General features: G+C 43.6%; 1 protein-coding gene and 1 long non-coding RNA gene across 4 annotated transcripts in view; one reads left to right on the top strand and one right to left on the bottom strand.

Moving 5' to 3' along the window:
- LOC118379405 (DENN domain-containing protein 1B-like) overlaps window positions 1-12,844 on the bottom strand; it is a 42,973-nt gene that overhangs the window by 6,351 nt on the left and 23,778 nt on the right. For both annotated transcript variants that reach the window (XM_052528380.1, XM_052528381.1), the window contains 7 exons: window positions 11,285-11,395; window positions 10,188-10,288; window positions 9,366-9,411; window positions 8,693-8,794; window positions 8,179-8,304; window positions 6,608-6,709; window positions 3,805-3,898 (listed from right to left, as the gene is read on the bottom strand). In XM_052528380.1, coding sequence (XP_052384340.1) covers window positions 3,805-3,898; window positions 6,608-6,709; window positions 8,179-8,304; window positions 8,693-8,794; window positions 9,366-9,411; window positions 10,188-10,288; window positions 11,285-11,395 — 682 coding nt within the window. The remainder of the gene's footprint in view (window positions 1-3,804; window positions 3,899-6,607; window positions 6,710-8,178; window positions 8,305-8,692; window positions 8,795-9,365; window positions 9,412-10,187; window positions 10,289-11,284; window positions 11,396-12,844) is intronic.
- On the top strand, window positions 9,318-10,273 carry LOC127932515 (uncharacterized). 2 transcript variants are annotated; one of them, XR_008145785.1, is made up of 5 exons: window positions 9,318-9,465; window positions 9,517-9,614; window positions 9,704-9,868; window positions 9,968-10,110; window positions 10,156-10,273. It is a non-coding gene; the product is annotated as an uncharacterized LOC127932515 (long non-coding RNA). The 2 variants fall into 2 exon arrangements; XR_008145784.1 differs by having other exon boundaries at window positions 9,968-10,116; window positions 10,156-10,211.

Below are 12,844 nucleotides of genomic sequence, written 5' to 3' on the forward strand. Positions count from 1 at the left end.
GGATATTTACATACTGTCACTGTGGGGATGTCGGCGATGCACTAATTGATATAGCTGATGACTGAGGTGGTGTACTCCTCAATGCCATTGGATATAGCTGGTGACTGAGGTGGTGTACTCCTCAATGCCATTGGATATAGCTGGTGACTGAGGTGGTGTACTCCTCAATGCCATTGGATATAGCCGGTGACTGAGGTGGTGTCCTCCTCAATGCCATTGGATATAGTTGGTGACTGAGGTGGTGTACTCCTCAATGCCATTGGATATAGCTGGTGACTGAGGTGGTGTTCTCCTCAATGCCATTGGATATAGTTGGTGACTGAGGTGGTGTACTCCTCAATGCCATTTGGATATAGCTGGTGACTGAGGTGGTGTTCTCCTCAATGCCATTGGATATAGCTGGTGACTGAGGTGGTGTACTCCTCAATGCCATTGGATATAGCTGGTGACTGAGGTGGTGTTCTCCTCAATGCCATTGGATATAGCTGGTGACTGAGGTGGTGTACTCCTCAATGCCATTGGATATAGCTGGTGACTGAGGTGGTGTTCTCCTCAATGCCATTGGATATAGCTGGTGACTGAGGTGGTGTACTCCTCAATGCCATTTGGATATAGCTGGTGACTGAGGTGGTGTACTCCTCAATGCCATTGAATGAAGCCGGTGACTGAGGTGGTGTACTCCTCAATGCCATTGGATATAGCTGGTGACTGAGGTGGTGTACTCCTCAATGCCATTGGATATAGCTGGTGACTGAGGTGGTGTACTCCTCAATGCCATTGGATATAGCTGGTGACTGAGGTGGTGTACTCCTCAATGCCATTGGATATAGTTGGTGACTGAGGTGGTGTACTCCTCAATGCCATTGGATATAGCTGGTGACTGAGGTGGTGTACTCCTCAATGCCATTGGATATAGCTGGTGACTGAGGTGGTGTACTCCTCAATGCCATTGGATATAGCTGGTGACTGAGGTGGTGTACTCCTCAATGCCATTGGATATAGCTGGTGACTGAGGTGGTGTACTCCTCAATGCCATTGGATATAGTTGGTGACTGAGGTGGTGTACTCCTCAATGCCATTTGGATATAGCTGGTGACTGAGGTGGTGTACTCCTCAATGCCATTGGATATAGTTGGTGACTGAGGTGGTGTACTCCTCAATGCCATTGGATATAGCTGGTGTCTGAGGTGGTGTTCTCCTCAATGCCATTTGGATATAGCTGGTGACTGAGGTGGTGTACTCCTCAATGCCATTTGGATATAGCTGGTGACTGAGGTGGTGTACTCCTCAATGCCATTGGATATAGTTGGTGACTGAGGTGGTGTACTCCTCAATGCCATTTGGATATAGCTGGTGACTGAGGTGGTGTCCTCCTCAATGCCATTGGATATAGTTGGTGACTGAGGTGGTGTACTCCTCAATGCCATTTGGATATAGCTGGTGACTGAGGTGGTGTACTCCTCAATGCCATTGGATATAGTTGGTGACTGAGGTGGTGTACTCCTCAATGCCATTGGATATAGTTGGTGACTGAGGTGGTGTACTCCTCAATGCCATTGGATATAGTTGGTGACTGAGGTGGTGTACTCCTCAATGCCATTGGATATAGCTGGTGACTGAGGTGGTGTACTCCTCAATGCCATTGGATATAGCTGGTGACTGAGGTGGTGTACTCCTCAATGCCATTGGATATAGCTGGTGACTGAGGTGGTGTACTCCTCAATGCCATTGGATATAGCTGGTGACTGAGGTGGTGTACTCCTCAATGCCATTGGATATAGCTGGTGACTGAGGTGGTGTACTCCTCAATGCCATTGGATATAGCTGGTGACTGAGGTGGTGTCCTCCTCAATGCCATTGGATATAGCTGGTGACTGAGGTGGTGTACTCCTCAATGCCATTGGATATAGCTGGTGACTGAGGTGGTGTACTCCTCAATGCCATTGGATATAGCTGGTGACTGAGGTGGTGTTCTCCTCAATGCCATTGGATATAGCTGGTGACTGAGGTGGTGTTCTCCTCAATGCCATTGGATATAGCTGGTGACTGAGGTGGTGTTCTCCTCAATGCCATTGGATATAGCCGGTGACTGAGGTGGTGTTCTCCTCAATGCCATTGGATATAGCCGGTGACTGAGGTGGTGTACTCCTCAATGCCATTGGATATAGCTGGTGACTGAGGTGGTGTTCTCCTCAATGCCATTGGATATAGCTGGTGACTGAGGTGGTGTACTCCTCAATGCCATTGGATATAGCTGGTGACTGAGGTGGTGTACTCCTCAATGCCATTGGATATAGCTGGTGACTGAGGTGGTGTACTCCTCAATGCCATTGGATATAGCTGGTGACTGAGGTGGTGTACTCCTCAATGCCATTGGATATAGCTGGTGACTGAGGTGGTGTACTCCTCAATGCCATTGGATATAGCTGGTGACTGAGGTGGTGTTCTCCTCAATGCCATTGGATATAGCTGGTGACTGAGGTGGTGTACTCCTCAATGCCATTGGATATAGCTGGTGACTGAGGTGGTGTACTCCTCAATGCCATTGGATATAGCTGGTGACTGAGGTGGTGTTCTCCTCAATGCCATTGGATGAATCCCAGAACATATTCCAGTCTGTGATAGCGAAACAGTCCTGTAGCTTAGCATCCGCGTCATCTGACCACTTCCATATTGAGAGAGTCACTGATACTTCCTGATTTATTTTCCGCTTGTTAGCAGGAATCAGGAGGAGGAGAGTTCTGGTCAGATTTGCCAAATGTAGGGCGAGGGAGAGCTTTGTATGTGTCTCTGTGTGTGAAGTAAAGGTGGTCTAGAGTTCAATGATTTATTTTTTTAATCCTCTGGTTGCACATGTGATATGCTGGTAAAAATGATGTAAAACAGATTTAAGTTTGCCTGCATTAAAGTCCCCGGCCACTAGGAGCGCCGCTTCTGGATGAGCATGTTCTTGTTTGCTTCATACAGCATGTTGAGTGTGGTCTTAGTGCCAGCATCTGTTTGTTGTGGTAAATAGACAGCTAAGGAAAATATAGATGAAAACTAGTGGTGTGGGGGCTGTGCTTTGGCAAAGTGGGTGTGGTTATATCCTTCCTGTTTGGCCCTGTCCGGGGGTGTCATCGGATGGGGCCACAGTGTCTCCTGACCCCTCCTGTCTCAGCCTCCAGTATTTATGCTGCAGTAGTTTATGTGTTGGGGGGCTGGAGTACTTCTCCTGTCCTATTCGGTGTCCTGTGTGAATTTAAGTGTGCTCTCTCTAATTCTCTCTTTCTCTCTTTCTTTCTCTCTCTCGGAGGACCTGAGCCCTCGGACCATGCCTCAGGACTACCTGACATGATGACTCCTTGCTGTCCCCAGTCCACCTCCAGTTTCAACTGTTCTGCCTGTGATTATTATTATTTGACCCTGCTGGTCATTTATGAACATTTGAACATCTTGGCCATGTTCTGTTATAATCTCCACCCGGCACAGCCAGAAGAGGACTGGCCACCCCACAGCCTGGTTCCTCTCTAGGTTTCTTCCTAGGTTTTGGCCTTTCTAGGGAGTTTTTCCTAGCCACCGTGCTTCTACACCTGCATTGCTTGCTGTTTGGGGTTTATGGCTGGGTTTCTGTACAGCACTTTGAGATATCAGCTGATGTACGAAGGGCTATATAAATACATTTTATTTGATATGCTTTTGATTTGAACTAGATTGTTTGGCCAGCATCGGTTTGTGAGGACTTAAACACAGACAGACAGACAGACAGACAGACAGACAGACAGACAGACAGACAGACAGACAGACAGACAGACAGACAGACACCTGCTTCTGCTGTTCCACACTGTAGCATCTCTTGTTCAAACAGGTCGTCTGGCTCTATCCCTCTGTTCAGCAGCTCCAGACGTCCATCAATAAACTGAAAAACAAAACCCAGTCAATGAACTGCTTTGTTAGTATATCACAGGGACTCCTATTCAACCCTGAGAAGATCATTCTACTGAATATCAATATGTTGCTAATAATAAATTTAGAACAGTTTGTTCTGTAATCCTGACAAAGACATAACAGTTGGATTGTTGTGACAATGAACACCTAAAGAAGTGGAGCTACATTACAGAATGTGGATTATTACAGAATGTGGATTATTGCAGAATGTGGATTATTACAGAATGTGGATTATTACAGAATGTGGATTATTACAGAATTTGGATTATTACAGAATGTGGATTATTACAGAATTTGGATTATTACAGAATTTGGATTATTACAGAATGTGGATTATTACAGAATTTGGATTATTACAGAATGTGGATTATTACAGAATTTGGATTATTACAGAATTTGGATTATTACAGAATGTGGATTATTACAGAATTTGGATTATTACAGAATGTGGATTATTACAGAATTTGGATTATTACAGAATTTGGATTATTACAGAATGTGGATTATTACAGAATTTGGATTATTACAGAATGTGGATTATTACAGAATTTGGATTATTACAGAATGTGGATTATTACAGAATTTGGATTATTACAGAATGTGGATTATTACAGAATTTGGATTATTACAGAATTTGGATTATTACAGAATGTGGATTATTGCAGAATGTGGATTATTACAGAATGTGGATTATTGCAGAATGTGGATTATTACAGAATGTGGATTATTGCAGAATCTGGATTATTGCACAATGTGGATTATTACAGAATGTGGATTATTGCAGAATGTGGATTATTGCAGAATGTGGATTATTACAGAATGTGGATTATTGCAGAATCTGGATTATTGCAGAATGTGGATTATTACAGAATGTGGATTATTACAGAATGTGGATTATTGCAGAATGTGGATTATTACAGAATGTGGATTATTGCAGAATGTGGATTATTGCAGAATGTGGATTATTACAGAATGTGGATTATTGCAGAATGTGGATTATTGCAGAATGTGGATTATTGCAGAATGTGGATTATTGCAGAATGTGGATTATTACAGAATGTGGATTATTGCAGAATGTGGATGATTGCAGAATGTGGATTATTGCAGAATGTGGATTATTGCAGAATGTGGATTATTACAGAATGTGGATTATTGCAGAATCTGGATTATTGCAGAATGTGGATTATTACAGAATGTGGATTATTACAGAATGTGGATTATTGCAGAATGTGGATTATTGCAGAATGTGGATTATTGCAGAATGTGGATTATTGCAGAATGTGGATTATTACAGAATGTGGATTATTGCAGAATGTGGATTATTGCAGAATGTGGATTATTGCAGAATGTGGATTATTGCAGAATGTGGATTATTACAGAATGTGGATTATTGCAGAATGTGGATTATTGCAGAATGTGGATTATTGCAGAATGTGGATTATTGCAGAATCTGGATTATTGCAGAATGTGGATTATTGCAGAATGTGGATTATTGCAGAATGTGGATGATTGCAGAATGTGGATTATTACAGAATGTGGATTATTGCAGAATGTGGATTATTGCAGAATGTGGATTATTGCAGAATGTGGATTATTGCAGAATGTGGATTATTACAGAATGTGGATTATTGCAGAATGTGGATTATTGCAGAATGTGGATTATTGCAGAATGTGGATTATTACAGAATGTGGATTATTGCAGAATGTGGATTATTGCAGAATGTGGATTATTACAGAATGTGGATTATTACAGAATGTGGATTATTGCAGAATGTGGATGATTGCAGAATGTGGATTATTGCAGAATGTGGATTATTGCAGAATGTGGATTATTGCAGAATGTGGATTATTGCAGAATGTGGATTATTGCAGAATGTGGATTATTACAGAATGTGGATTATTACAGAATGTGGATGATTGCAGAATGTGGATGATTGCAGAATGTGGATTATTACAGAATGTGGATTATTACAGAATGTGGATGATTGCAGAATGTGGATTATTACAGAATGTGGATTATTGCAGAATGTGGATGATTGCAGAATGTGGATGATTGCAGAATGTGGATGATTGCAGAATGTGGATGATTGCAGAATGTGGATTATTGCAGAATGTGGATTATTGCAGAATGTGGATTATTGCAGAATGTGGATTATTACAGAATGTGGATTATTACAGAATGTGGATGATTGCAGAATGTGGATTATTGCAGAATGTGGATTATTGCAGAATGTGGATGATTGCAGAATGTGGATGATTGCAGAATGTGGATGATTGCAGAATGTGGATTATTGCAGAATGTGGATTATTGCAGAATGTGGATTATTGCAGAATGTGGATTATTCTCTATTGCTGATGGTCAGACATCCAGACTACAAAAGACATTTTGATGTTTGTATGTTGACTAGTTCTTCATGTTTGTTTTACACCTCCACACTACGAAGACATTTGATATCCACATGTGGGTGTGCTACTTGTTCTCATGTTTGTTTTACACCTCCACACTACGGGGACATTTGATATCCACATGTGTGTGTGCTACTTGTTCTCATGTTTGTTTTGTTATGGCATCCCCAGAACAACAGAGGGCAGCATTCTGTCTTGAGATGAACTCACCTGTTGGAAGAGCTGCAGGAGGAGGAGGGCACACACACACACACACACACACACACACAGGTACCTGTTTGAAGAGCTGCAGATGGACAGCACTCTGTAGGAACTGTCTCATACTGGGAGACCTGTGGTCCAGGAAAACCTCCTCACAGAACATGATCTGACCATTCTACAGAGAGAGATGAGGGAGGGAGGAAGATAGAGAGGGAGGGAGAGAGAGAGAGAGAGTTGGTGAAGACAAGACACTTTATTGAAACAGGTCTGTATATACAGTATTATAGAGTATTCTACAGTATTATTGCATACAGAATAAAATGCATCTTCACATTATTATATTTTAATGTTATGTATTCTAACGGCGTTCCCAAAGTATTCCAGAGTATTATTGTTCTAACCGTGTACCCAGAGTATTCCAGAGTATTACCATTCTAACCGTGTACCCAGAGTATTCCAGAGTATTACCATTCTAACCGTGTACCCAGAGTATTCCAGAGTATTACCATTCTAACCGTGTACCCAGAGTATTCCAGAGTATTACCATTCTAACCGTGTACCCAGAGTATTCCAGAGTATTACCATTCTAACCGTGTTCCCAGAGTATTCCAGAGTATTATTGTTCTAACCGTGTTCCCACAGTATTCCAGAGTATTATTGTTCTAACCATATTCCCACAGTATTCCAGATTATTATTGTTCTAACCGTGTTCCCACAGTATTCCAGAGTATTATTGTTCTAACCGTGTTCCCACAGTATTCCAGAGTATTATTGTTCTAACCGTGTTCCCACAGTATTCCAGAGTATTATTGTTCTAACCGTGTTCCCACAGTATTCCAGAGTATTATTGTTCTAACCGTGTTCCCAGAGTATTCCAGAGTATTATTGTTCTAACCATATTCCCACAGTATTCCAGAGTATTATTGTTCTAACCGTGTTCCCACAGTATTCCAGAGTATTATTGTTCTAACCGTGTTCCCACAGTATTCCAGAGTATTATTGTTCTAACCGTGTTCCCAGAGTATTCCAGAGTATTATTGTTCTAACCGTGTTCCCACAGTATTCCAGAGTATTATTGTTCTAACTGGGTTCCCAGAGTATTCCAGAGTATTATTGTTCTAACCGTGTTCCCAGAGTATTCCAGAGTATTATTGTTCTAACCGTGTTCCCAGAGTATTCCAGAGTATTATTGTTCTAACCGTGTTCCCACAGTATTCCAGAGTATTATTGTTCTAACCGTGTTCCCACAGTATTCCAGAGTATTATTGTTCTAACTGGGTTCCCAGAGTATTCCAGAGTATTATTGTTCTAACCGAGTTCCCAGAGTATTCCAGAGTATTATTGTTCTAACTGGGTTCCCAGAGTATTCCAGAGTATTATTGTTCTAACCGTGTTCCCAGAGTATTCCAGAGTATTATTGTTCTAACTGTGTTCCCAGAGTATTCCAGAGTATTATTGTTCTAACCGTGTTCCCAGAGTATTATTGTTCTAACCGTGTTCCCAGAGTATTCCAGAGTATTATTGTTCTAACCGTGTTCCCAGAGTATTCCAGAGTATTATTGTTCTAACTGGGTTCCCAGAGTATTCCAGAATATTATTGTTCTAACCGTGTTCCCAGAGTATTCCGAGTATTATTGTTCTAACCGTGTTTCCCTTCAGAGCGTCTCCATATCCTCCAAACAGCAGAACCTGAGCCCTGAGGAAGGCCTTGGCCACGCCCACACCTGCTGACGCTGCCTGGCGTTTCAGACACAACTTCAGACCTGATACCTGGTACACATACACAGTACACACACACACACACACACACACACACACACACACACACACACACACACACACACACACACACACACACACACACACACACACACACACACACACACACACACACACACGTTGTTACATAGACACATTGTTACACAGACACACAAGTCCACATGCAAGTTACACACACACATCTAAACTTGCTTACTTGCTCAAATGCATAGATTCGTGAAAGCAGGTATGCACACACACACACACACACACACACACACACACACACACACACACACACACACACACACACACACACACACACACACACACACACACACACACACACACACACACACACACACACACACACACACACACACACACACATTCACATTACCACATCTGCTGGTATCTTCTTCAGGTCTTCGAAGGGAGACTCTATAGTGTTGGTGTCTACATTCAGAATCACCACGTCCTCTAACCCCCGGCTTCTCACTCTCTGGATCAATACATCAACACATTAATCAATACATCAATCAATACATCAATCAACTAATCAATCAGTCAGTCAACCAACTAACCAATCAACTAATCAATCAGTCAGTCAACCAACCAACCAATCAACTAATCAATCAGTCAGTCAACAAACCAACCAATCAACTAATCAATCAGTCAGTCAACCAACCCACCAATCAACTAATCAATCAGTCAGTCAACAAACCAACCAATCAACTAATCAATCAGTCAGTCAACAAACCAACCAATCAACTAATCAATCAGTCAGTCAACCAACCCACCAATCAACTAATCAATCAGTCAGTCAACAAACCAACCAATCAACTAATCAATCAGTCAGTCAACAAACCAACTAATCAATCAGTCAGTCAGTAAGTCCACAAAAACAGTCTGTCCGTCTGTCCACCCGTCTGTCCATCAGTCAGTTATTGTCCGATGTGGTCTCACAGTATACTGTATGGTTCATACTGCCCTGCAGGTCCTGGCTGCTTGTCAGAGGGATGAAACACCATTAGAACCTTATGGAAACCATGGAGACGCTGTAGTTACTGTACCTCTGTCAGACTGGAGTGGACTCCTATGAGGAAGGGCATCGGAGCACTGAGAGACAGACAGACAGAGAGAGGTTGAGTGCTTTAACATATACATATCTGTGTGTGTGTGTGTGTGTGTGTTCTCTCTCTCTGACCAGCAGTAGTCCAGTAGGTGTGTGTGTGTGTTCTCTCTCTCTGACCAGCAGTAATCCAGTAGGTGTGTGCGTGTGTGTGTGTTTTCTCTCTCTCTGACCAGCAGTAGTCCAGTAGGTGTGTGTGTGTCTCTCTCTCTGACCAGCAGTAGTCCAGTAGGTGTGTGTGTGTGTGTTTTCTCTCTCTGACCAGCAGTAGTCCAGTAGGTGTGTGTGTGTTCTCTCTCTCTCTGACCAGCAGTAGTCCAGTAGGTGTGTATGTGTGTGTGTGTGTGTGTGTGTGTGTGTGTGTGTGTTCTCTCTCTCTGACCAGCAGTAGTCCAGTAGGTGTGTGTGTGTGTTCTCTCTCTCTGATCAGCAGTAGTCCAGTAGGTGTGTGTGTGTGTGTTTTCTCTCTCTGACCAGCAGTAGTCCAGTAGGTGTGTGTGTGTGTGTGTGTTTTTCTCTCTCTGACCAGCAGTAGTCCAGTAGGTGTGTGTGTGTGTGTTTTCTCTCTCTCTGACCAGCAGTAGTCCAGTAGGTGTGTGTGTGTGTTCTCTCTCTCTGATCAGCAGTAGTCCAGTAGGTGTGTGTGTGTGTGTTTTCTCTCTCTCTGACCAGCAGTAGTCCAGTAGGTGTGTGTGTGTGTTCTCTCTCTCTGATCAGCAGTAGTCCAGTAGGTGTGTGTGTGTGTGTTTTCTCTCTCTCTGACCAGCAGTAGTCCAGTAGGTGTGGGGGCAGGACAGGTATGAAGATGTGTTGCCAGTACATGGGGTAGAGCACAGCACTGAGGGCATGAACACACGCTGTCAACTGGAGCAGAGAGACGGGGAGAGAGAGAGGTGGGAGGGAGAGACAGAGGGGGGAGAGAGAGAGAGAGAGAGGTGGGAGGGAGGGAGAGACAGAGGGGGGAGAGAGAGAGAGGGGGGGGAGGGAGAGACAGAGGGGGGAGAGAGAGAGGTGGAGAGAGAGAGTTGGAAGGGAGGGAGAGAGGTGGGAGGGAGAGAGAGAGGTGGGAGGGAGAGACAGAGGGGGAGAGAGAGAGGTGGGAGGGAGAGACAGAGGGGGGAGAGAGAGGGAGGAGAGAGAGAGTTGGAAGGGAGGGAGAGAGGTGGGAGGGAGAGAGAGAGGTGGGAGGGAGGGAGAGAGGGAGGAGAGAGGGAGGTGGGAGGGAGAGACAGAGGGGGAGAGAGAGGGAGGAGAGAGAGAGAGAGGGGGGAGGGAGAGACAGAGGGGGGAGAGAGAGGGAGGAGAGAGAGAGTTGGAAGGGAGGGAGAGAGGTGGGAGGGAGAGAGAGAGGTGGGAGGGAGGGAGAGAGGGAGGAGAGAGGGAGGTGGGAGGGAGAGAGAGAGGTGGGAGGGGAGGAGAGAGGGAGGTGGGAGGGAGAGAGAGAGGTGGGAGGGAGAGAGAGGGTGGGAGGGAGGGAGAGAGGGAGGAGAGAGGGAGGTGGGAGGGAGAGACAGAGGGGGAGAGAGAGAGAGAGGTGGGAGGGAGGGAGAGAGGGAGGTGGGAGGGAGAGACAGAGGGGGAGAGAGAGAGAGAGAGAGTGGGAGGGAGGGAGAGAGGGAGGAGAGAGGGAGGTGGGAGGGAGAGACAGAGGGGGGAGAGAGAGAGAGGTGGGAGGGAGAGACAGAGGGGGGAGAGAGTAGGAGGAGAGAGAGAGGTGGAAGGGAGGGAGAGAGGTGGGAGGGAGGGAGCCCAATCAGAACAGCATACATTTATGTTAGAAATTACGGAAAGCAACTTTTGAGAAAGGGTTGAATTACGTTTTGTGAGTTGTTGAGGTATAGTGTGTGTGTGTATCCTCACTGTGCTGAGTTTGCTGGAGAGGATGAGGATGCGTCTCTCAAACAACATGCTGGCATAGAGCTGGAGGAGGTTAGACACATCTACCGCTACCACCAACTCTGTCAGGTTCCTCTGTAACACACACACACACACACACACACACACACACACACACACACACACACACACACACACACACACACACACACACACACACACACACACACACACACACACACACACACACACACACACACACACCACAGTATTAAAACAATAGGTACCAATTAACTTAAAGCATTCAGGTCCCGCTGTACTGTAAGACCTGTCGTTACCATGGAGACTTTATAATGTCTTATCTTCCTGTAGTGATCTCTCTGTCAATGTTAAGACAGGGGTCATCTATGAGATGTATAATCAACATTAAGACAGGAGTCATCTATGAGATGTATAGTATAATCAATGTTAAGACAGGTCATCTGTGAGATGTATAGTATAATCAATGTTAAGACAGGGGTCATCTATGAGATGTATAGTATAATCAATGTTAAGACAGGGGTCATCTATGAGATGTATAGTATAATCAATGTCAAGACAGGGGTCATCTAATAGATGTATAATCAATGTCAAGACAGGGGTCATCTATGAGATGTATAATCAATGTTAAGACAGGGGTCATCTATGAGATGTATAGTATAATCAATGTTAAGACAGGGGTCATCTATGAGATGTATAATCAACGTTAAGACAGGGGTCATCTATGAGATGTATAGTATAATCAATGTCAAGACGGGTCATCTATGAGATGTATAGTATAATCAATGTTAAGACAGGGGTCATCTATGAGATGTATAATCAATGTTAAGACAGGGGTCATCTATGAGATGTATAGTATAATCAATGTTAAGACGGGTCATCTATGAGATGTATAGTATAATCAATGTCAAGACAGGGGTCATCTATGAGATGTATAATCAACATCAAGACAGGGGTCATCTATGAGATGTATAGTATAATCAATGTTAAGACGGGTCATCTATGAGATGTATAATCAATGTCAAGACAGGGGTCATCTATGAGATGTATAATCAATGTTAAGACAGGGGTCATCTATGAGATGTATAATCAATGTTAAGACAGGGGTCATCTATGAGATGTATAATCAATGTCAAGACAGGGGTCATCTATGAGATGTATAATCAATGTCAAGACAGGGGTCATCTATGAGATGTATAATCAATGTCAAGACAGGGGTCATCTATGAGATGTATAATCAATGTCAAGACAGGGGTCATCTATGAGATGTATAATCAATGTCAAGACAGGGGTCATCTATGAGATGTATAATCAATGTCAAGACAGGGGTCATCTATGAGATGTATAGTATAATCAATGTTAAGACAGGGGTCATCTATGAGATGTATAGTATAATCAATGTTAAGACAGGGGTCATCTATGAGATGTATAATCAACGTTAAGACAGGGGTCATCTATGAGATGTATAATCAATGTCAAGACAGGGGTCATCTATGAGATGTATAATCAATGTTAAGACAGGGGTCATCTATGAGATGTATAGTA

Source organism: Oncorhynchus keta, chromosome 10 (genome assembly GCF_023373465.1).
Source record: "Oncorhynchus keta strain PuntledgeMale-10-30-2019 chromosome 10, Oket_V2, whole genome shotgun sequence".
NCBI classification, from domain to species: Eukaryota; Metazoa; Chordata; class Actinopteri; order Salmoniformes; family Salmonidae; genus Oncorhynchus; species Oncorhynchus keta.